Raw genomic sequence first — 25,655 nt, 5'->3', positions numbered from 1 at the left:
TTTAAAGTTATCATATGTAACTTCTCCGCATTAAAATGACTACACCTACGTTATATCTGTGAAGACAAAAACTCCCATGATCCCACGCTACTTCCGTCGCGTTTGAAACTTAACGCAGAGTCGTCACAGGACGGTGAGGAATCGTCCCACTTCCACATTCATCTGATGCTGGGGAGCATCCTGGAGCTGTGTGGTTGTCATGGAGATACAGTACAGCTCATATATCAGGCAGCAGCACCGCACAGCACAGAGGGGCCACATGGAGACAATCCTGTTTTATTTTATGGAAGCAATACATCTCATCTTATTAAAAATATGTAGTTTCAACAGAAGGGAACGTGAAGAATACGTCTTCACTGTAAACCAACTCCTGTGAGCTGCACTTCAGCGTGTCAGGGAGATGCTGCATGTGTCAAACCTTGTTTATATCACCAATAAAATGTTAACGTTCAAATCCTGTGTTTTCATATTTTTCCAGACGTTGATATTATTTAATTTTTACCGCCTGATGTGAAGATATTAACGCACAAACGTGGCTTCACAGGTCATTTGTTTCTGAGAGTGAAGAAATTAAAACCAAATCAACGACTGAAAGTTAAATATCCTGCAGACAAACTGAGCAGCCGAGCGTCTCGCCATGGCAACAGGTGACAATAGTTTCTGCACAAATATCTACAAGTAATTTATGAAAAGACAAGGTCTGTGAGAAAGATTAAATGTTACTCCTAATGAGTGTTTTTGATTTGTTGTACCGACAGTTTGCTCCTGATGTATTTAACACAATCTCCAGAGGTGCCTGTGTTTTATTTTCAGCATCACCTCTTTCCTTTTTCCGCCTCAGACGAAAATACAAAACACAAAGCCCCCGGCAGATGATCTCTCCGGCGTTAATGCCTCTCCTATCTAGAACACAGAACACCCGGCCGGACACCAAACAACAGCTCCAGGAAACGCCGCTGTCTAGATATAGTAAAGCTCGACAGCAAAGCCTCTTATATGGAGCAGGATGGAGCAGGATGGAGCAGGATGGAGCGCAGCAGAATGAAACAGAAGGCTGGTGCATATGGAGAATGGGACAGAGCAGGACCAAACACAAAAGAGCTTTTTTTTTTTTAAAAAAGACTAAAAACCCAGAAGCCTGTTAGCTCCTGATCCAGGCGTGGTGCTTAAAAGAAGAGATGGATATAAAGCTGTTAGCATGAGTCATAACCAGCACAGGGTCAGAGAGTCTGCTTCAATAAAATCTGCTCAGACACTGATGCACCGCATTCATCAGACATAATACTCATCCACTGCAGTGCTTAAAGTCTGCGTCTGTAAATCACATCGACTTTCTCAAACATAATCGGACTGGATTTCTTCCAGCACACACACACACACACACACACACACACACACACACACACACACACACACACAACACACACACACACACACACCCCAGACTCAAACGTCACGTTCTCTAATCTCACAAATGCAACTTTATAAACCGCATGAAATGGACACCTCCTCCTATATTCCATGTTCCAGTCGCTCGTTATCAAGACGTTTCACAAGATGAGCTTCCACTTTGTTAAATAGGGCGCACGCTGTAGGTGCTGCTGTACATATATATATATATATATATGATAATAATCTACAACCGATGGACATTAAAATTTATAAACCTGGAAAAGGCTGGAGGTTCATTTCCCTGTGAGATTATCTGTGCAACACCCACAGACGGAGCGGTGAGTCCGTCTGGGTAAAAGCATTAACACGGTGAAATGTGTCAAAGCTGCAGATCTGAATATGAAACTTCATTATATTTATTATATTTTATACATTTAATCAGAATATTTTACCGTTAGTTTCTATGAGGGGGAACATAATAAGCGACTGGTGGTTTGTGCAACATGTTCATCAGAAGGTGAAAGTGTTTACAGCTGTTACAGGGTGAACATCTGGCCGTCACCGAGAGGGACGGGATAATTGTTTAAAGCCACACACTTTCAAACAGTCTCTCCTGGATTAATTTCAGTTTAAATTTCAATTAGTTTTAAGGCAGGTTTGTTCATTTAGTTTAGTTTTTATTATTTTATTTTGAAATGTTTTTAGTTTGTATTAGTTTCAGTGTGAGTTGGAGTTTTTTGTGATAAGAGGTATTTGTCAGGGGCAGATTGCTGCAGCTCTTTGACACATGATTGCTGTTCATTCACAATAAAATCCTTGACATCATTAACACAGTGAATGTTTTGGACACTTAAAGTCGACATGTGAAGATAGGTTTCGTATCCACCCAAAATACTTCATACATTTTCTCTGTGACTTTAGTTCGTTTAGTCGTTCTGTAAACACAGTCGTCTAGTTTTTGTTATTTCATTTGTTTTAGTGAACGATAATAACCTCGAACATTACTGTACATTATTGTTCCAGTGAGATGCTGCAATACTTTGCAACTAACTCATTCCTGTAGTTGATGTTGGATCAGAAACGTGGAAGTTCGTGTTTTCATCATTAAGACTGAACAGAGTTCTGCATTGAGGCGGTTTGACAAACATTATATCAAAGATTTCTCCTGTTCAGTTTTTCCAGTTCAGAGATTCAGAAATAATTTTTCTTCCCTTCATTCTTGACAGAATTGTTTCCAGGTATCTGGGTTTCATCCAGCAGCAGCGGGATGTCATCAACTGCAGCTACAGGCGAGTTTCTAACAGACCAGAGAGTTTCTTTGCAGCTATCGCCGTGTCACATTGTTGTCGTAGTTACTGTGATGCACAGAGCATGTAAACAACATACGAACCGCCACCGGCTGTGAGATCTGACCTTGCGCCGGGTTCCATCAGACAACAGACCATGTTTCTGCTGTTACTGAGGAGCCGTGCGTCGTCTGCTGTCGACGCCACCGCGAGCAAATAAACATGTTTACAATCAGAGCGGCCTGAAGACCTGCGGGCTGTTGGAACGCACCAGGACATCACACGCCGCGTCGACTCCAACGTCTCACTCGTGAGTCATGATGAGTACAGCGAGTAACATCTGTCGTCATGGTGAGGGTAGAGTAACAGCTGTGGGGAGTAAAGGTGTCTCCTGGTTCACGTCACGTCATGATCTCATTTCCTGTCATCAGTCCAGTGTCCAGCATCAACAAAGGCGTAAAGTTCAGTCAAGTGAAAATGCATCAGTGGAAGAACTACAACGATGTGTCGGACATAGTTTTACATCTTAAGATACTTGGCCAGTTAATAACAACTCTGTTAAATTCATCTGTAATCTTCCCTGCGACTTCTGTGTCGAAGGCTTCTGACATTTTTTACCCAATTACTTTATTCAACAATGAATTTGCTTTAGACATTTTCTTTTTGAATGCTGACATTACATTACTTCATCATGCTCATTCGATAATGTTCTCTCTGCTCCTTCATTTACCTAAATATAAAAAAATAAAAGCACGTCATGCGCCGCGTGGCGGAGATGACATTTAAACGAAGATAACAGGAAACGTTGTTATTCATGACTGTTTTTGTTTAATTGATCAGATACGGGACTTTTTTCTTTTAACCAGGTCAAAAAGCTGCAGCTGTAAAAGAAAAATAAACTGCAGGATCAGACAGAAACTTCATGTTATAAGTTTTCATTAACGCCTGCAGACTCTCTCTCTCTCTCTCTCTCTCTCGTGGCCTCAGAGGTTTTTACTGTACATCAACAATAATATATCTATATATATAATAATATCTGGAAGTCAGATTACTTAGATAATCTTTTTATTCTTACAATATCAGAGTTACAGCCCCACGTTTAATTATAATGTCCAACTGGAGAATCAGAGAATCGACCCTCATTATACTGATATACAGTCTGTGCACAGCTCCCACAGCAACACCTTCTCTTTTTAACGATTTTAAAAAATAAAAGCGTGAAACAGTGAAGCAGCTATTCTTTATTTCGAGCTATTGAGAGGTTTAATTCTGAAAGGTTCTGACAGGAAGTTCCAAAGGTTCTGATGCTTTCTTGACAGACCTCTGGAACAGTGACATTTATACAACAGTTAGTTCCGACCGAGTGATCTGATTGGACGAGAGGTATTCCATGAGTGCTGATACAGAGTAACAGCACTGGAACATTTATCTCTCCTTCCTTCATCACTCCAGGAGAGGATGAAGGAGAGGATGAAGGAAGAAGCCTGGACACTTCAGAAACACCTGTGGTAACGTGCAGACGGAGTAGCAAGCTAGTGTGCACTGTGCAGGTCAGGACAATGTTTATGTGTTGCTTAGCAACAGTCCAGTACCAGTCCAGTTGTGGAACTATTTGTGTTGGTGTAGACAAATAGATGATGAAATAAACAAACAGATCATAATCTGTTGTTGCTCATTTCACCAACATGGCGTTTGGAGAACTGTTGTATAAAAGTAAGATCACACTGAGGGAGTGACGAGCTGAGTCATGAACCAGGCCGCTGATATTCAGTTCAACGTCATTCCCTCAGTGTGATACACGACGTGGGACGTGACAAAAGAACCAGTCAAGCGTTTAATATGTGACTGTGGGCCACAGCTGCACATGTGAACAGTCACTAAACAAATTCCAGCTGCATTTTTATGAATCAATTTCTTAAATTAGCCTTTGATTATGTTCCGACCCGCCGTCTAATGGATCAGAAAGAAACTGGCCCCAAGCCAAACCGACTTTGCGACCCTGCAGTTTATATTCAGGTCGGTGTTTCCCAGACGGACTGTAACATAACCACAGGAATATTATCAAATATCACATTTCACTCGGCGCTCGGACTTTTCCTTCCTTCACGCTCTTCAACCATCAGACCGTACAAACAGTCATTTAACTTACAGTTGAGCTAAAGTTGATTTTACACTCTGCTTTTACAAAATTGAAGCGGGAATCTTTAATGGCGTGACTTGATGTGTACCGTCTGTCTCCCGCTGTGTGAAGTGCGAAGACAAACAGATGGAGAGGAAAGCAAAGCAGAAGTGTGGAAGGCAGAAGGAAACAGAGGGAAAGTCTCCTTCACATCAGACGTGCAGTCAGAGACTCTGGCCACATAAATAACTCATTTCACCACAACAGAGACGAGACAAAAGAGAATCGAAGACATGGAGAGAAGAAGAAGGAAGTGCAAGAGGAGGAAAGTGTCATTAGTGAAGCAGCGTGAGAGAGGAGGAGCAGAAGCTGTCGGTCTCTCTTACCTTGACATTCGGCTTCCTCGTCGAAAACCCTCTGTACCATCCTGAAAGAAAAACACAAACCTCAGTGACTAAGACGGGCGAGCAAAACACACAGATTCAGAGTTAGAGACGGTTGTGAGTCAGCGCTTTGACTGAAGACGCCATGGCGACTTCAGCTCCGGAGATCTTTGTTGACACAGATAAAAGGAAACTCCGTCTTAAAAGCATCAAATCACTGAGTGGAACAAAGAACAAAACAACAACTACCATGAAATTCCACCAAGCAGCGGGAAATGTTCAGCAACACTAAAGTAAAACAGTGAGGCAGCCCTGATTTAATAAGACTAAAACACTGGTGTGGTTTTATCACTTCCCTCCATATGCACCAAATATTCTTCATAAGAGATTTTTATATTTTGCAGTTTTGCAGGACTGTATCACACACGTCGATGTGCTGCACGACCCTGTCTGCTCACGTCATGTAAATCTGTTATGAATATAAAGATGTAATTTGATAAAGTTTCATCTGAAGATGTTTTTGCTTTTGATTTGACGCCATCAGCACGATGGAGAGGAAAAACAATCAGGCAATCAATGTTTATTATCAATATTCATCAGCCATGGACATTTAGTGAGTAATAGTTGGGTTGGATCCGTGACTGAAGTTTTCTGTTGCGTGTGTGTGTGTGTGTGTGTGTGTGTGTGTGTGTGTGTGTGTGTGTGTGGGACTAGTTCTGTGCCCTGAGGAGTGTGTACACTTCCATAGAAGCTTATAGATGTGCGTGACAAAGTCAGACAGAGGCAGAGACACGAAGCCGGGAGCTAAAGACAGATTCACTCTAGTGTGTGTGTGTGTGTGTGTGTTGTAGTTCTATCTTTGTGAGAACCAGTATAGGAGAACTTTAGCGTGAGGACATCATCAGAGAAATGAACGCAAACAAAAAATAATTGTAAATGTTATCAGTATCATGATAACTCGTTCTCCGTCAGCCTCGACTTCTGATTGGTCGATATTTATCTTCCAAGGGCTGAAGGTTAAAATTCAGTTTCAAGTTTTAGTCTCTGGTTTTCAGGGTTTTCACAGTCTGACCTTCTGCCCCCCCGACAGCTGAGGGCTACAACTTGAGCCCGATTTTGTTTGTTTTTTAAACCTATGTTTGTTCACGTTCTCCTCATGAAAAGCTGCAGAATGAATATTAGCGGCTCCTGTCGCTGCATCACTGTGATACTGGAGGAAACTTTCAAATGTGATGATTCTCCGACAGGTTCTGCAGATTTTTATGCTTTCAAAGCAGATTTGCGGACCATTACTCTTGGCGGACACCGGAGACAACAATGTCCTGAGAAAGAGTGAGTCACAGGGAAACTAATAAAAAGAGGTGATTTCGTCTGTGCGGTCAGATTTATGTGAACCTGTCGCTCTCACGTCTGTCCCTCCTGTGACTTCCCTGATGGGAGGCCTCACAGTTTAAAAGCAAAGAGCTGGAATCCAGTGTTTGTGTGTGTGTGTGTGTGTGTGTGTGTGTGTGTGTGTGTGTTGTAGTTCTATCTTTGTGAGAACCAGTATAGGAGAACTTTAGCGTGAGGACATCATCAGAGAAATGAACGCAAACAAAAAATAATTGTAAATGTTATCAGTATCATGATAACTCGGTCTCCGTCAGCCTCGACTTCTGATTGGTCGATATTTATCTTCCAAGGGCTGAAGGTTAAAATTCAGTTTCAAGTTTTAGTCTCTGGTTTTCAGGGTTTTCACAGTCTGACCTTCTGCCCCCCCGACAGCTGAGGGCTACAACTTGAGCCCGATTTTGTTTGTTTTTTAAACCTATGTTTGTTCACGTTCTCCTCATGAAAAGCTGCAGAATGAATATTAGCGGCTCCTGTCGCTGCATCACTGCGATACTGGAGGAAACTTTCAAATGTGATGATTCTCCGACAGGTTCTGCAGATTTTTATGCTTTCAAAGCAGATTTGCGGACCATTACTCTTGACGGACACCGGAGACAACAATGTCCTGAGAAAGAGTGAGTCACAGGGAAACTAATAAAAAGAGGTGATTCCGTCTGTGCGGTCAGATTTATGTGAACCCGTCGCTCTCACGTCTGTCCCTCCTGTGACTTCCCTGATGGGAGGCCTCACAGTTTAAAAGCAAAGAGCTGGAATCCAGTGTTTGTGTGTGTGTGTGTGTGTGTGTGTGTGTGTGTGTGTGTGTGTGTGTGTGTGTGTGTGTGTGTGTGTGTGTGTGTGTGTGTGTGTGTGTGTGTGTGTGTGTGTGTGTGTTAGTGTGTAACTCAGAGAGCACAAAAGCTCTTTCCACATGGAGGGACATTCATCAGATGCCTCTGTGGAGTAGAAAGCTGTCATGAAAGTTGACTCAACTCGAAGTAAAAACCTTGACAGCTGAAAAATGACTTGTATCCAGGGACTAAACATGTACAGGGAAGGAAAAGCACGAGACGCGCTCTCAGACCGCGGGGACGTCATCCGTCTCCATCCGAGTGGAAATAGAAACGATTGTGTCTGTGGTTCCTGGAATCGTGAGGCTTGGCCGAACGTTTTCTGTCACGGACAGAGTGAAGCAAAAAGAGACGTTCATATCAAAACGATGCATTTTATTACTCTGACCCTCTCCGACCTCCGCAGCGTTCGCCGCTACGGAGACGATTTATCACACTTCGATCAGAGCCGACGAATCTCTGACATTATCTGAATCTCCACGATGTCCATCTTGTGAGTTTGTGATGAACATTTTGTCCGACATTTCTGAAAAGAAAAAGTTGAGAAATTCCCTAAAAGACTGTGAAATAGGTCGTTTCCCTGATAATAACTTTTAAACTTCTTAAACATTTAGAAAAAAAACCAAACACTAACTCTGCATCGGCCGGGATTCTTCATATTTATTTCCATCTTATCTTTTTGCAAGATCATGAGATCCAGTTCCTCAGTAGTTCTCCATAATCTGATATAAATATGGAGATGGGTGTTTAATTGGCTGGTTAATTAATAACCAATCAAGATTCATTTATCACCCTCGTTAAGATGGCTGTGTTTACTCCCCAGCCTCTCATCTATATGATAATCAGACTGGGGCTGGACCGGCAGTGTCTGGGCCTATTTGTAAGGGTTGAAATGAGGGTACGTGTGTGTGTGTGTGTGTGTGTGTGTGTGTATGTGTGTGTGTGTATGTGTGTGTGTGTGTTTCTGTAGCCAAGTGTGTTCACTAGATAAACACAAAAGAGGACAGAAAGACTGGAAGAAACAATTCATTTGTCAGTGGGAGTGTGAATATGATTATTATATATCAGTGAAAGCGGAGATGACAGATCAGGTGTGTGTGTGTGTGTGTGTGTGTGTGTGTGTGTGTGTGTGGTGCCTCCGTGTGAACGCAGGTGCATGTATGTGTCTAATTTGTCCGTCGTCGCACGGCCGCTCTCTCCCTCTGCATCCAATCGGCTCACTGAGCGGTTATTAGAATAATCATTTTTGCACCGTTATCAAAATAATTCACAACAATAATCAGCGTGAATCATTTTTAAGTGGGAGGCAGAACTGGAGGAGCCACTTTTGTTGAATTAATGCAGGTTCAGACTGAAGTCATTATGAATACAGCGTTATACAATAAATGCAGGTTTCCATCAAGATATTAAAACCAGCTGAATATGAGTCTTAAACGACGCTTCCTCTCCCTGCAGAACACACCTCCAGCTACTTCATGAAGGAAGAAATCGCTTGTTGATGCAGTAACAGCACCTGAGATGGCGTTTTCATTGCAATTACAGTTATGACAGTGACTCTACAGAAGGTGTGAGCTGCAGCTGAGGCACCGAGCTACTCGCTGTGAGCACAGCGTCCTCAGGTTACACAGCACTGCCGGTGCTCAGGTATCGATCATCAGTGTTAAATTAGTGCACTGTGCAAACATCGATGATTAGAATTTCCTCCTCGTGGTTGTTGACCTTCGACCGATTGGATGTAAAATCTCACCGCTTCATCGTGTCATAGTTAGCGTATGAATTCTCGAGTTATGGCCAAAAACATGTTAGTATATCTACTTTATGATCCAGAGGTTGACTGACCGAATGACTCGTGTTACCCACGTCACGATTTCATCTCCTCACAGCCTGGTTGTTGGCTGCAGCAGGGCCAGCACCATAAACACGAACTGTCTGTGACTGAGTGATCAAGTTACATCATTGGTCTGCTGAGTGTCGGAGTTTCCCTATTGGCTGTTGCTCTTTCAAAACAAATTGGCACGAACAAGGAGTATTAACAACGTAACACATTTGTCACCAGATTTACAGACTTTTCAGACTGTTTAAGACTTTCTTTCAAAGAAGCATGTAGCGTCAAATCAGGCGACTTTTTAGGACTGAATAAGGAAGATATTCTGGTTCCTCTAACTTTCCTACTGAGTGATAATGTTACAAGTAAATAGAGCTGAAATCACAGCTCAGTCTTTGTTTTTCACTTTTGTGTTTGGTGATTTTGTCAGACGAACTCTTGGTTATAAAAATCAGGAATTTAGCAGCAGCTTGGAAAACGGCCTGGAAGTTAAAATTTAGCTTTAATGAGCCGCGTTTCAGTCACTGTTTCAAACTTGTTCCGTTGTCATGACAACGGAATCAGAAAAACATGTAAATGAGAACAGCTTTATTTTGAATTCAGCTGTGTTAAAACACTGTATGTGTGAGCAAAGAGAGGAGAGAGAAGATTAAAGGCTGAAAACCAGCTGATACTCAGACGCTGTTTCACAAATGTCTTCTACTACGTCCTAAAATCACTGACCAGACTTTTTAAAATTGTAATATTTACCAGCAGCCATCTCTCTCCTGGTCGTCCACGCTAACAGCATTTCGCTGTGGAAGATGTGTCACAGCTGAAAAGCCTCTCAAAAATAAAGAGGCAGTCCTCAGCTGAGACTGCAGGTGCTTCAGTAATGCTGACAGTGCGAAGAGTCAAAATCTCACACTTTAAAACGCTGCTACGCCCCTTAATCGAACTCTAATGCTTTTTCAAGTGTTATGTCTGTAATCTATATCATATTATAAGACTGGAAGGTGGGGATTGCATTCCTCCACATCACTGACATTATAGTCATTGAGCTTCTGTCAGGGGAAGATAATTTGGCGTCAGTGCAGCGAGAGAAGTGGAAGAAGACGGGGACGGACAGTTTTAAGAAAGATCTTCCCTGCAGCTCGAACACTCAGTGTAAAAGCTCTGCAGTGTTTCTGCAGCAGCTGGATTGGCAACGATGACACACACACACACACACACACACACACACACACACACACTGTTCATCCAGAAGACAGAACTCAGTAAAATCCACAGACAAACTGATCGTTGGTGACATTTCTTAGTCAGCACCACTGGGTTTTTGTTCGAAACATATTTCATAAAACATGTTTTCCTCAATATAAATATCTAACAATAACATTAGCAAACATTCTCCCATGAATATCCTCATTGTTGGAGAGTATTTTTGTTAAAATGCTTTTGCTTGTTCAGATAATGACAGGAGCTGGGGAAATCTTGAAGTTGCCAGGGGGCTGTTGGACAAAAGCTAGCCGTGGTTTGCCCAGATAATCACTGTGTGCTAAGAGGAAAGCTGTGATGCCAGCTTGGACCACAAGGGCTCAGATAATCGCCCATGTCCCTCGCTGTAAGGGCTGCATTTCATAACAGGAGCCAATTATCTGCTGATTGGATCTGAGTGCGAATAGAAGGAAGACCAGACAGAAGAGGAGAGGAAGATGTAGAGGGAAGTGGAGAGGAAGGATGAAAGACAAAGAGGGATGACAACACAGGAGGAAGAGGAAGCCATTTCCTCTTCTCTCTCTCTCTCTCTCTCTCTCTCTCTTCCTCCCTCTCACTGGCATTTACCGCCTCAGGTAAAGAAATCTCCCATCAGCCCCTGGCAGGGGATCGATGGCAGCGGCCTGCCCAGCTGTGGCTAATGGAGCACGTACTCACTCATTATCTGCAAAAGACAACGTTTCACACACATCCTGGTTTGAGCTGCTAATTTCCACCAGTCAAACTAGGGATAACAATGGGGGCAACACTGTCTAATAAGTTGGGCTCTCGTCCAGTCCCGCGCCGGGCTATTACAGGCTATTTGCACTAATTATTCCAGAGAACTATGCACCATGCAGCAATGAGTGTCACTTTGTTTCTACTGTGTGCGTTAGTGATAACGCGACCGCGGCAGCGTTAATGTGGAAGCTTTTCTTCCCTGATTCACTGAGGCAAAGAGCAGGAGACGAATCTGCTGCTGCTGCTGCTGCCGCCAAACACAGGAAGGAAAAATACAAAGCTGTTGTCTTTTCAGAAGAAAGAGGAGTCGAGCAAAACACATATAACCAATATTTCTGAATTACTTAATGCTAGCTACATTTACTAACTCAGCAGTTTGTATTTACAGGGGCTCAGGACAAAAATCTTTACTCAGGAACTACTCTCAGGATTTTCTTCGTGTGTTGATCCATAAGAAGAACCAAAAACCATCTCAGTGTTTTCTGAGTGATCCAATAAAAATACAGCAGGTTTCAGGTAAAAACACTCAGAGAAACCAAATCCTACAAGGTTTGGATGGTGGGTCCAGGTGGGCGGGGCTTGGTGACTGCTTTGTTGTGACATCACAAAGTTGCAGAAGTCCTGACGAGTGTTTGTTTGTGAAGAGTGTTTAAGATTTCAAGAAGAATTCATTCCCAGTTTTCCAACCTGGATATTCCACTTCAAAAACGTTGCATTTTTGTTGCATGACACAGTTTGAAACTAATAAAAACTGAGTGAACTACAACTGTAAAATCGATGTTTTCCGACTGATTTAACCACGGGGTCCAAACTCCTTTAAGATGCATCGTCATCTCTAACCCTTGAGGAGGTTGACAGTGATCACTGGCGCTTCACTGATGTTCCAACAGTGATCGGGGACATTATTGGAGTAGCAGCTCCTCAGGATCTTACCTTCACATTTCTCCAGAATCTGAACCGTCTCTCCCACCTCCAGAGCCAAACCCTGAGTCACTGATCCCCGGAAGCTGCAGATCACTGCGGAGGACAAGAAAAGAGGGAGAGGAAGAGGAAGGTGAATTATTGCATGTAATGAATCGCAGCCGTTTTTACTGAAATCTGTGGAAAACAAAGACAAACAGAAACAGTGGCAACATGAGAGACTGACGTCAGGCGGCGACTTCTTTCATCTTTCATTAATCCAGCAATATATATATTTTAATTCTTCAAAAAGATTCAACAGAAATTTGATTTAAAGTACAGTTCCACATGAATCCCAAAGCTGTGCCCTCATCTGCTTTCATCCCTTCCTCCGTCACTTCCTGTCCCGTGACAGCAGCGTGACGTCAGCACCGGAGCCTGAGCCGATCCACGCTCCGTGATGCACCAGACGGCGTTGATGTTAATATTCCTCATGACTGCACCGGAGCAGGAAACAACAGAGCTCTGAGCTTCTTCACTTGGCTGCTGCACTCACTGTGTGTCACTGCGAGCAGGACGAAAATATGAAATACTGAGACGTCACACGAAGCGGCCGAGACGCTGCTCTCATCCCTCGCCGTTTCTCTTCCTGTGTATTTCTACACACTCTTTACTCACAGCTGCCTCACACCGAGATGCTACGTTCAAAGCCTGTTGGATTTTAAATAATGTGTAGCACATGGAAGAAAACACTTAAACAAGTTGTAACGAGAAGCAGAATGTAGTTCATCACAACGCAGCAGGTGAACATCAGAAGGGAAAACTGCTAAATCACTGAAACAATCAAGTCCACGTATCCAAAGGTTTCATAAGTGTATGTAAATTGTTTCTATTTATATTTTTCTATAATATTTCTTCACATTTTTATTGTAAATACTTTATTTTACTGTTAATCTTTTCTCTTTATATTCAAGATACCTGACCGACAGTGTTTGTTTTATCTTTGTTTATTCTTCTTCTCTTCGTACTATGTTTATTGTCATGCACCGAAACACCAAAGCAAATTCCTTGTATGTTGAAAACCTACTTGGCAATAAACCAGATGGGTGTGAAAAATAAACAAGAAATGTGAAGGATGAAAATATGCAAAAAGTTAAATGTACATTTTTTGCAGGGTTGTGCAAAGGCTTCATTGAACACAATGTGCTCGACAAGGCTGAGGATAAAGGTCAGAGGTCAGAGTCTCCCTGTGATGGACGGGGCAATAATGCAGTTTAACATTGATTTAGTTTTAAAGCTGAGGACGGCGGGAAGTTTTTTGGCGTCAGTGAAACAAAAACTCTATAATTATCTTTCAGCAAATTGTAAATCAAGAAGTCTTAGAGGGAAACTAGACGTCTGCTCCTCCTCCAGGTTCTGTTCGGCCAATCACAGGTCTTGAGAGAGAGAGCGAGAGAGAGAGAGAGAGCGTTCCTATTGGAGGCAAGGCTTCTAACTTCTTCCTGTGATATCTAAACGTTGGCTACGTTGAATGTTGCTAACGGTTTAGCCGCTTGCTAACTGCAGCTAAAGGTTCACAGCTGCGTTGCTTGTGTTGAGTGTGTATATCTGTGTGTGTTTACAGCAGCTTTATAAGTTTCTGAAGAGTGTTTAAGATTTCAAGACGAATTCTTCAAAGTTTTCCAACCTGGATATTCCACTTCAAAAACAATGTTTTCAAGGTGTAAATCTCCAGTTCCATCAAACACATCGTAAGGATGTAATCATCAGAACATACTGTTGTACACTGAAACTGTTCAGCAGGAAGTCAGAGGTAATTCTCTGTGTGTGTGTGTGTGTGTGTGTGTGTGTGTGGAGAGGCGAGCTCGGGCCGCGGCTGCAGCTGCAGCTTGCTCTGAATGTCGAGCAGGAAGTGAGACGGGACCAGATCTTAACTCTCGATCTTTGTCTCTCTCACCGGCTGTTTCGATAAAGTCTCTTTGTGTTTGAAGACCGCACATCTTGAGGTCACGGCGTTTTATTTCCAGTAGTTACTTTCTCATTCGCTCTGCGGTCAATCAACCTTCGGAGACAAAGCCAACTTTATGAGCCGGACGCGATCGCGCTCCTCATGACACTCACTCTCCGGCCGTCACTGTGTATCTACAGAGCTCAGCTGTTACTGCAACTGCTGCTCCAAGAGTTTGCTTTAGTTTACTTTCTCAGTAAAAGGTAGTAAAACAGTTTTGCGGTTGCAGAACGAGCGTGTTCCAGCATCAATAATATTTTAGTGCGCTCATATAAAAAAGAGTAAAAGAAGCGTGTAAGAGCTGTTAAAATGCTGATGGGAAATGACGGTTGATGTTTCTCGAGTGACAGAAGATAAAACTGATTCGTAAACAGCAGCTTTGTGAAAGCTTTAATGCTGCTCTAATTCCTAAACAGACAGAAAGTGACAAACAGCAACACAGACACAGACTCACACTCAAAGGTCCCGTATTCTAGAAAGTGAGATTTCCATGTTTTGTTTTTAAATTATCATAAAACAGTTGAAGGTTCTGTGTTAAAACTGTGGAAGTGTTAAAGTGTTTAATCCATGGAGAAACACGTGCAGCTGTTATTCAGAAGCTGCGCCTTAAAACGAGCCATCGTCACTTCTGGAACTTTATGATGTCACAACCGCCCTCGGCCACGCCTCCAGCACAAACCACCTGACTCCTGTTTGTTGTTTTAACTCCTATTAACAGCCAATGGCCCGGACGCAGCCCGCGGTCATGTGTTGGTGTGTGTGAGTGTCCTCTCTCCCCCGGAGTCGCATCACAGCTGGATTAATTTAATGCTAACGCTAACGCTAACTACATCCGGCTGATACAGGATTTTTAAGGCTGATGCCAATTGCGATGTCTGCGGGGTTTTAAAAAATAAGTAAATAAATCAGATAATGATATATTGGCAAATATTCATTTAATTCTTGATGAGGATCCTTCACATTTAGTTATTGAAGAGTTCTGATCAAGATATGTTCAAGGACAGGATTTTATGCAGTTGAAAAATAAAGTTGCAAATTCACTAAAAGTAAAAAATAAAACAGTTTTCCTTTACTTTAATTTCTTGTTATATATCAGCCATTTATCTACAGTTAGCTTAAATCAGCTGATATCATTGGCCCACAGACGTCTACGTTTAGACTGATGTTGTTGAGCTTCTCCCACGATTCAAGACAAGGAGGCAAACAGAGTTGAAGAGGTGAAGGGATGTAGTTCATGTTGTTTTCTTTTTCCTCTACTTTAATAAAGACAGCTGCTACATTTAAACCGCTTCAACTCAAAAATGCTTTAGTAAAAACAAACGATCTGATCACCTGCTCTATCTCATCAGCATCCGGCTCTAAAAGGAACCAATCAGGAACTGTATCTGACGCCATGACGACAGCTGAGAGAGGAAAGAAGAAATACATGAAGATAAACGAGAGGTGATTCATGAATAGATGTATTTTCTATTTACAGTGTCTCCTCATCAGAGATCTATTACCTGACGGCAGACAGAGAATCAAAGGCTTTTCCAGCTTAAAGACTGAAATTATAATTCATGAGAAGATCTGATATTGATGAAAATGTTCTACATTTATGCCACATCTTCCAGATTAAGTTTAATCCTGGTTAAAAACAACGAAACAGAATACAGATGTGGACAAGCCGGTAATCCCTCAAAGATCTGATTCTTTTTTTATTATTATTACATAAAGTGCTTTTTATAAATATGATTCTCACGTCTGGAATTAAAACCTGTTTTTTTACGACACAGTTTCACTCTTTCACCAAACTTTTGGATTCGTTTGCCTCAAACTTGTGGTGAAACACACGTTTTTCTCCCTCCAGCGAGACTGTGACAGAAGCTGAGAGCCCCGCAGAGACAGGAAGAGACAGAGGAGGGAAACACACACACACACACACACACACACACACACACACACACACACACACACGGGGATTAGCGTTGCTCTATCCGGCTGGTATTGGCATTTAGTTTATCCAGTGGATTGGGTCAATAGTCTGACAAATGACTCACATCTGTTAGGCCAGTCACACCGCTTAGCCTGTGGCCTTTATGTGTGTGTGTTTGTGTATGAATGTGGCTGTGAGAGAGAATTAGAAATAATGGATGTGTAGTGTGTGTGTGTGTGTGTGTGTGTGTGTGTGTGTGTGTGTGTGTGTGGCACTTGAATGAGTCACTTTCCCCTGACAGGATAATTCAATTTAGGGTGCGACTTCAAAAGCTTTGTTTCAATATTTATTTGCCGCTGCAGAGTTCAACCCAGACACCGACTGAAGAGGACGTTTGACACAAATTTAATGGCTGTGAATTATTCAGAGAAGCGACGTTCAGGTACAACAAAGTTTGTACTTTCAGAGGAAAGATGCTTTTAACCAAAAGCCCCTTGCACTGCTGGTTAGTGCACGCGCTACTTTAACATGAGATTTTCCAGGTTTTGTGTAAGTGCCACAGTCGAGTTACGACACAGTCACATGAAACTGAAGCCAACTCGTCATCTCTTATTAAACAACACCAGGCTCCAAACAGCAGCGGAGGAAAAACTCATTTGAAATAGTTGAATTTCCATCCCCAGAAGAATATTAAGAATCATGTTCCATTTCAGCAATTAAAGTAAATCCACAGGGTTTCAATTAGAGGGAATGAGATGATCTCGTCTCTCGCAGACTCACTGTGAGACTTTAAAGTGTGAAGTCGTAATGATTCTGTTAATGACAATCATTAATACGGCCATCTGTACGGCGGGGCGTGGTGACCCACCGTACTGGAAACGCTCCTCACATGTTTATGGAGAGCGTCAACACACACACACACACACACACACACACACACACACACACACAGACGTCAACGCCACCGCTGTAGTAACGTCTTGTTCCCAACGGACAGGAGGGAGAAACAGCTGCGGGAACGTGGCGCTAAATGCTAAATGGTGTGTGAACATCTGGGAGGTCACTTACTACAACGTGAAGCTGGTGAGAAGTTTTACATTCCTCCTCCACCTTCAGGAGGTCGGAGGTTAAAACAGTCGTGACAAACCATCCACCAAAAGACAATATTTTACATGTAAACTGTATAAACGTTGAAATTAATGTAATATCCATGTAAATGTACAAGATGTTTATATTTTACATATGTAGTAAATACGGGGTCGAACACTAATCGGAGGGTCGTGGACTAGAAACCATTCACCATCATTAGCTGCAGTATTTGTTGTAAATATCGAACAGTAAAGGTTCTGGAGGAAGGACGATATCGAGATGTTAAACTTCGGACAGCCGCGATCACACAGAGAGAGAATCATCACAGAAGCAGCTTCGATATCAAATTATCCACTCACACCGGAATCGTTAGTCTGCAGCGTAATGAGGCCTCACATGTAGTTATTTTTAGTTTTAATTACTTCTCCTTTACACAGGAAGCAAACATCAGCAACAAGCTGATTCCTTTGTCATTAACACATAGTAAAAGTTGATAAAAGTAGAAGAAGACACGTGGGATTCAGGGACAGGCAGCAAAAATGTCAATTATTAGAATTCATGCAGTAAAATTTGTGGTTTTCTGACTTTATTCTAAGTTAAATGTGTGTGTGCTATTCTGCTGGATAATAACATTTTAATGGGCTCTTTAGTTGTCGAGCACCGACATGATCATCGTTTGTCTTTGTTAAATTGGTGAGCTGGTGGTGTTTTTCCAGCAGGAACAGTCGCACACATCCACTGACGGTCGGAGAAGGAACTGCTGCAGCTTCATGTCAAAGCTTTTCAGAAATGAGAAAAACATGTGAGTGTTTGATGCGAGGCGGCGGCCGGTGCTCGGCCTGGAAATCTCTCTTTACGAGCTGCGTCTTATTTAATTTGGAAATGCAGAAGCACTCTGCATAAGTCATCATCTGTGGAGCCATGAACCACATTAACAACAGTTTCAACTTTAAATGAAACCATAATATGTGACATGTGAGGAAATAAAGTGAGTAAAAAAAGCTGCATAATTCTCCTTTAAAGCCTCTTAATGGATTTCCCTCTCGCTGCAAACGGTCTAATGCGTATCATGTTGCATTTTGTGGAAGTTGTGCTCATGTATTATGTATAATCTGCCCGGCGCTGCGATACGCGGCCGACTAAGAAACATATTACACGCGCATTTAGTCGTGTGTTCAATCGACGCGCGCATGAAAGGGAATGAATGGGAATCCCTCGGGTGTGTGAGCCGCGCTGCAGATCTGCTGCAGATCAACCACCGTTCTGCAAAGAAAGAGGGAAAGGTCAGAAGAGGAAGGATGGTGCGGACAAGTGTGTGTGTGTGTGTGTGTGTGTGGTGTGTGTGTGTGTGTGTGTGTGTGTGCGTGTGTGTGTGTGTGTGATAGAGGAGGATTAAACATGGTTGACTCTCAGGTCTGTTTGAACACGGAGAGAGAGGGAGAGTAAGAACAGAAGATGCTCTTTAATGCTTTTTCTCTATAAATGAGTTTCTATGTACATGATTGTGTGTGTGTGTGTGTGTGTGTGTGTGTGTGTGTGTGTGTGTCATCATGCCCCATGAACAGATCTCATCCTAATTAAGACATGAAGCTTGTCATTTTAACATCCTCCTCGATGCCCACAGGCACATGCAAAGTCTCAAGTGCACTCAGCACTCCAGCAGATGGACTGTGTGTAAGTGTGTGTTGCTGCGTTTGTATCTGTGTGTGTGTGTGTGTGTGTGACAGAGATTTTCCCCATACCCTGTAGTTACTGCTGCTCCACAGCTGATGGGGAGGACGAGGTTTTCTAAGTGTGATGAGGTGAAAAAAATCGGAGGGAACACGGAGCAGGAGAGAGAGGAAAAGAGATTCAGATCCAAAGATGGTGATTAGAGAAACACGCAGCTTTTCGTTTTCTTTTACATGTGTTCCTTTATTTATTTATTTATTCATATGCATGTGCGGTGACTGTGTGCCAGCGTGCACGCATGTGAGGCAGATCTCCTGTAAGCTCTTAAGCTGCATAATAACAAACTGTAAGATGAGATGTAAGACAGGAACACTGGGTACAGAGGTTGGCGTGGGGAGCGCGGTAACGGAGCGGGGACGTCTTCCTCGGCGCCAGGCGGCGAGCAGAACTAGGCCACCTCTGTGAACCTACAGTAGTGAGCGGGGCGGCACAGACGGCACACACCAACCCACATTCAGCTAAGATCAACTGCACCGCACAGATGGGACGCAGATCTCAGTATGTCACATCGAGCCTGGAGATCTGCTCCCCCGCTATTAATAGGCTAAACGGACAAACTACTCGCTTGCACTTTACCCCCCGACTGCTCAACCAGAGACGTCTCAGTAACCGACAGTCAGGGTGGTGGATGCTGGGCAGCTCCCAGGAGACGACTGTTGTCCATTTGAATCAGAGGAGCGTTCGTGCTGATGCTGACGGGCACAAGAGTCTGAGTCGTGTGAAGCGCCTCCGTCCTGCAGCTCCGGTGCTTAGACGTGATATACGAATACGAAAACAAAGACACTTCAAGAACCTGATGAAAAGTCCAGGTGCTCGCTGTCGATAGTATCGAATATCGTGATATGTAATATTTGGTATGTGAGAAATAAAACCGCATCAATGTGTCTAAAATATAAAATACAATAATATAATTATATGAATTCCCGTCTCGTGGTTGAACGTCTCCGTTAATCTCCCCTTCCTGAGTTGCAGCATTGAATAAACAGTCAGAGGTGTTTTTTTATGATGTCACAGTGAAGATGACCTTTGACCTTTTGGATATAAAATGTCTCGATTTCCATCCCTAGAGACATTTGAGTTAAAGTGTGTCTTAATTATTGCATGAAATTCGTGAGTTATGGACCAAACCGCGACCTTAACCTTTGACCTTTGACCACCAAAGTCTAATCAGTTCATCCCTGAGCGCTGGTGATTGTTTATGTCAAATTTAAAGAAGTTCCCTCAAGGCGATACAGAGATATCACGTTCACGAGAATGGGACGGACGGACGGACAAACCGAAAACATAATGTCTGAATGTCGCCAGCGCAGAGACATAAAAACACTTGAAATATAAAATATAATAATATAATTGCCGCACCCACAATAATATTGTACATGGCGATATTTGCGCTGGTCTGTATGGAGATATTAAATTCAGGATTCAGAACCCGAGTGTCTTCATATAGCACTGAGAACGGTTTAATGGCGAATGGACTGCATTTATATATCGACCGCTCCAAGAGCTTTACAGTGAACGTCTCACACATTCACACACTGATGGCGCAGCACAGACGCTCTCAGGGGTTCGCTGTCTGGCTCAAGGACACTTTAACACGCTCTCCAGACGGCCGCGCCGCCTCCTGAGCCTCGCCGCCTCCAGAGAGACCGTTAGTCAAGTGGAAACCCAGCGAGCTGTTTCTGGCTGAGAGGCGTTAGCTCCAGGAAAGTGGCTTCGTGGGAAGTTAACTTGTAGCTTGGTGACAATTTTTTTTTTTAGCTGTTACTTCAAGGGGAATTCAGAAGGTTTGGAGGTTGTGTTTGATTGACAGGTGTGTCAGCCTATCGTGATTCCAGGACGGAGAGCGCTGCCTCCTGCTCATCATATCTCAGCTACAACCAGCTCCCACCCCACGTTTCACATTTCCACACCACACAGCATGAACACATGGTCAACAGACCGTTTCAAATTTAAAATGTCAACTCATGATTGTCATTATGTCTGTGCAGATAAAGGCAGAGGTTCGGCTGGATGAAGCTGCTGGCAGAGATCACACACCTGCTCACATTTCTCCCTCTTTCATGGAGGTAATGGCTCAAAGGAAAAAGCATTTAATCAAGACGTTAACACAGCTGTAAGGGAACGAAGTGTGGCTGGAGTTTAAAGACGGTGTGATCACTGCTCTCCAACTCAACTGAGCTGAAACCTACAATAATAACAAGAGGGAGGCAACAGTGACTCGCTCCTCCTAACATGCTCTCAGACACGTCATTATTACACCTTCACTCCTGGTCCCTGTAGTCCAGAAGTTCAGTTTTCATTTCAGTCCTTATTAATAATTATACATTGTATATACAATACAATACACTGAGCAATAAAACAGTCTGACGCTCTGAGCTACAACTGACAAAACTTCCCTCTATTTGTTTACATTTTGGCAACATTAAACTCTGAAGTTTGAATTAAAGTTCCTCTCAACTAACTTTGTTTTCACATGTGTCAGAATCACAGGAATCAGAACCTTGTGTTAGCGGTTGTGCTAATGCTAACGCGCTCTCTGCACTGACACGGTTTCAGGTTTTTTTAACCCCTTAAACCTTGAAAAGGTGATGATTCTCAGGCCGGTTCTGCAGGTATAAATGTCTCTTTTCCAGAGGTTTGTTTTTGCACGGACATTGTAGATCATGATTTCCTCCGGCAGCTTAAGTCACAATAAATCCCAAAATATCTTTATCATGGCTGCGTTCACATTTGACTAGGGTTTAAAGTAAAGTACCTTAATTTCCTCCACCAGCTGTGTGTCACAGCCACCGCTGCCTCTCTGAGCGGCGGCCATGTTGGTAAGCAGCCGAAAACCTCTGTCGTCTATTAAAGAGAATAATTATGTAACAGGTGAACCGGTCGACTACATTACAACATTACACGAGGCGTTTCCCTGAACACACTGTCACAGAGAAACCTGAACCTCCATCATCCTCGCTACAGTTCTAAACTCTGGATGCTAACTCTCTCAGTGAGGAGGTGCAACAGCGGCCGGGCTTCAGGTAACGACCCCCGAGTGGCTCTACTGGAGCAGATGATGGAGCATCACTTTCATTTTCCCTGCCCTGGTTTTTCCGGTCCGTCAGGGAAAACGTAACACGCTGTGTGTCCTGCTGGTCACATGTCCACTCCTCTCACTTCCTGGTTACTGCTAAACCATATTCTGTAAAAAACGGCAGTGAGGGCTAAATGTTCTTTGAGGTCGTGGCCGCCGCACACGAAGCCACAGGCGGACACACGCGTCTCTGAACAATGTCAACGTCGTTTCACATCAACACCAAGAGTTTATTTATACCAGCACAACAGATAACAACAACAGCTTCATTCACCGCCCAGCAGGGACCGTTAGACTGAAGGGTGTGTCAGGATGAGGTGAGGTGTTGAAGTCTCACTCCACCAAAGATCTGTAAAGTGTCAACAGTGTGAAGACGCAGCGTCCTTCCTGTTTCTGGTTACGAAACCTGAAGTCTGAAGGTTGAAGCTGATTTGTGATTTATGGACAGAAACAACACGACGTCCATCCAGGACCGACTGGACTGAATCAACTGGGATTATTAAAGTTCAGTCCAGGAGATTTGTTTTGTTTTATTTATATATTTCCAAAAAATATTTATTTCTTTTTTGTTTTTGGACAAACACAACTTTCCGTTGACGAGATTACGGCTGTAACCAGATTTTAAAAACACGCTGCCGTCTCTTTCCTTTGACAAGATTATTGCTGCAGCAGATTTTTTCTAAAGGCTGAACATAATAAGTGTTTTAAAGAGCAGAGCTGCTGCCGGCCTGATTACTGAAATCAAATGCCACCAATTAATTAAATGAAAATAATGACAGACGACATCTAAGGGACAGTGGGTAGATAAGAGACACAAAGTTGTTGTTATTATTCTGTTTTTATTTGAAATGTAACCTGTTGACCCCAAAAATAATCTGCTGCTTGGTTTTCTAAATAATGCTATGATAAGCTAGTTAGCCGAAAAAGCTAATGTTTGACGCTCGCAGATAAATTCAGTGTTTATTCTATTCTTTGCACTAATTGTTCTGGAAATTAATAAACAAACAAACAAACAACCCTCCAAATTATATAAACAATCAGTTTTTTACAAATATCTTGTTGAATTAGTGTTGAAATCCCAGTCAGCAGTGTTGGACTTTCTGTGGCGTGTTGTGTGTAAATAATGGTTAAAGCGCCGTGAGCGTCTGTGACACGATACTGTGGATGTGAGTCATTTATTGACCTCGTAACATCCAGGACGTCCTCCACTGCACAGATGGTGACATCTGCTCGGCCCCTTTCTCCACACACACACACACACACACACACACACACACACACACACACACACAGCCGAAGGCTCTAAAATAATTTGTGTACAGTGAGGGAAAGTGAGGTCCGTGTTGATGTCACTTCCTGTTCCTGAGACGATCTCTCGTGTTCGCCTTCCGGCTGAAAAGCACCGAGCAGAGCACGAACCTCCGCCCACGCCGGCGCTCTCCGGCTCAGGAAACGGGAGTCTACATGAGAGTTTGTTGTTTGTTTGTTTGTTTGTTGTGGTCTGAGTTTGACAAACTGGCACATGCAGCTCAGAGCTGGTTCTCAGACCTTTGCTCCAGTGGAATAAAACCAATCATGCAGCAATAACAGCTCAGCACAGATCACCTAATGAAGGAACTAATAAACCAATCTTCTGTCCAACAGAAGACAAATCTTTTTTGGCTTTAACTCTATTTAACTAAAGCCAACAACTATTTAGATTTTTATTCTGAGAAACAGTGAAAATATTCCCAGCGTCTCGTGTGGAGGGATGTACTGGTTTCACTGGTCGTGCGTCACTGTGAGTAACTGGGAGCTGAAGAACAAAAGGAGGCGTGTGAAGACGTCACCTTGTGCTCTGGGAAGCTGCGATGGGTAAACACCTCATCTGTGTGTATTCAGACTAAATGTTTAATTAACTAGTTGAAAAAGTAACCTGCTGCTAATTGAGCTGCTGTGAAGCTTCTGCTTTGTCAGTCCATCAGAGGCTCAGTGGTGTGACTCTCTGTTGAGCCACAGTGTTATTTCATAAAACCTGCTGCTGTTAATGCTGCCCCCCCACCACACACACACACACACACACACACACACACACACACACACACACACACACACATACACACAGTGTCCCTGCTGTCAGAGATAGAGCTACAACAAAGAGCCTCGATATTGTATTGACTATAATAACCTCAATAACATGAACATTATTATCTTATTACTGTGAAGCTGCAGCACCTTCATCACGTGTCGCTCTCTCAACATCACAATATGAAAGAATTAGAGATGAGAGGGTCGTTAGTGCTTCGTCTGTAATAATCTCCAGCAGGAAATTCAGGCTCTCGGGCTTCAGCTCGTGTAAATGATCATTACAACCATCAACTTTCATTACACACAACTCATTTGTGCAGAGACACACAAAACCACAGCCCACTCGCACGCTAACGCTGTGCCTGCTGTAATGCTGCGGGGGATGACACTGATGTGGCCACACACACACACACACACACACACACACACACACACACACACACACACACACACACACACACAGTGTACCCTGGTCTCTGGCCTGTCTCCATCTTGGCAGCACTCAGTCCAGTGGGCATGATGTTTGCAGCAGCATTTACTGCTGAGAGTATGAACACGTCAGTCGAGTGTGTGTGTGTGTGTGTGTGTGTGTGTGTGTGTGTGTGTCTGCGCTGACAGAGGAAACACTCTGGAACACACACACACTTTCTGTCTCATTTTCACTCTGTGTGTTTCTATCTGTTTTATCTCTGGGTGTTGTCTCGTTCCCTTCTTCTGACTCTGCATAAAAGAGTGTGTGTGTGTGTGTGTGTGTGTGTGTGTGTGTGTGTGTGTGTGTGTGTGTGTGTGTGAGAGTGTGTGTGTGTGTGTGTGTGTGTGGGCATCTGTTCCTATTTTATATGTTGATTTTTGTCTCTGTTTGTTTTGTAACTGTCTCTGTGCATCTACATCATCTACATCTGATTTTTGGCTTTTTCTGAATTTGTGCATATTTCATTTGACTTTAACAGACATAGATAAACAGTAGGGGCTGTTTGCTGTCCTGGTGGGGGGGGGGGGGGGGGGGTCACTATGTTCCAGTCACATTACTTTAGAATAAAAACACAAAATACACAGATTTTCTGATGCCTTCAGATTCACCCTCCTGTCCGTCTCCACAGAATATATATCTGAACAATATATATTGAATTTATATATGCAAGTTCAAAACAATATACATGTACAAATTCTAGAGACACAGGAGACGAAAGAACAAATGAATAAAACAGAGCGATGAACACGACACAGAGAGACAGAATGGAAAGACGTGAAACGAGGGAAGAGAGAGAGAGATGTTTTCAGAGGTGAAAGACGAAGGGAGAGAGAGATGGAGGGTGAAAAACAGGACGGGGCGTGTACAGAGCTAATAACTCTGAGCCGTACAACAGAAATAAAGTTGAAGTACAAGGGCGACTGAAGAGAGAAGAGACGTTTCCGGCGCTTGACAAAGAGCTGATCGATGTAAAAGATCGAAAACCAGAAAAATTACCAGGGATTTAGACGTTGGAGGAGACGGGGAGGGAAAAAAAAAGAAAAGAAGAGGAAAGGATGGAGGGATCGGGTGATGAAATGATGGAGGAGCTGGGGGTGAAACGAGGGCAGGGAGAAACTTATGTGTGGGCCCGAGCGGTGAGCCCATGAAAGTTGATATACAGTGACAATATCGTTGGGGAATTAGATGCCATCGGGACG

General features: G+C 43.1%; 1 protein-coding gene across 7 annotated transcripts in view; it reads right to left on the bottom strand.

Moving 5' to 3' along the window:
• Positions 1 to 25,655, bottom strand: part of LOC130185850 (dedicator of cytokinesis protein 3-like) — a 184,838-nt gene that overhangs the window by 104,532 nt on the left and 54,651 nt on the right. For all 7 annotated transcript variants that reach the window (XM_056402628.1, XM_056402566.1, XM_056402575.1 and 4 more), the window contains exons 2-3: positions 12,132 to 12,215; positions 5,184 to 5,224 (exon numbers count right to left, since the gene is read on the bottom strand). In XM_056402628.1, coding sequence (XP_056258603.1) covers positions 5,184 to 5,224; positions 12,132 to 12,215 — 125 coding nt within the window. The remainder of the gene's footprint in view (positions 1 to 5,183; positions 5,225 to 12,131; positions 12,216 to 25,655) is intronic.

This window comes from Seriola aureovittata, chromosome 2, assembly GCF_021018895.1.
Source record: "Seriola aureovittata isolate HTS-2021-v1 ecotype China chromosome 2, ASM2101889v1, whole genome shotgun sequence".
In the NCBI taxonomy this organism is placed as follows: domain Eukaryota; kingdom Metazoa; phylum Chordata; class Actinopteri; order Carangiformes; family Carangidae; genus Seriola; species Seriola aureovittata.
The sequence above is the reverse complement of the archived record's forward strand: the minus strand, read 5'-3'. Positions and strand labels throughout refer to the sequence as shown.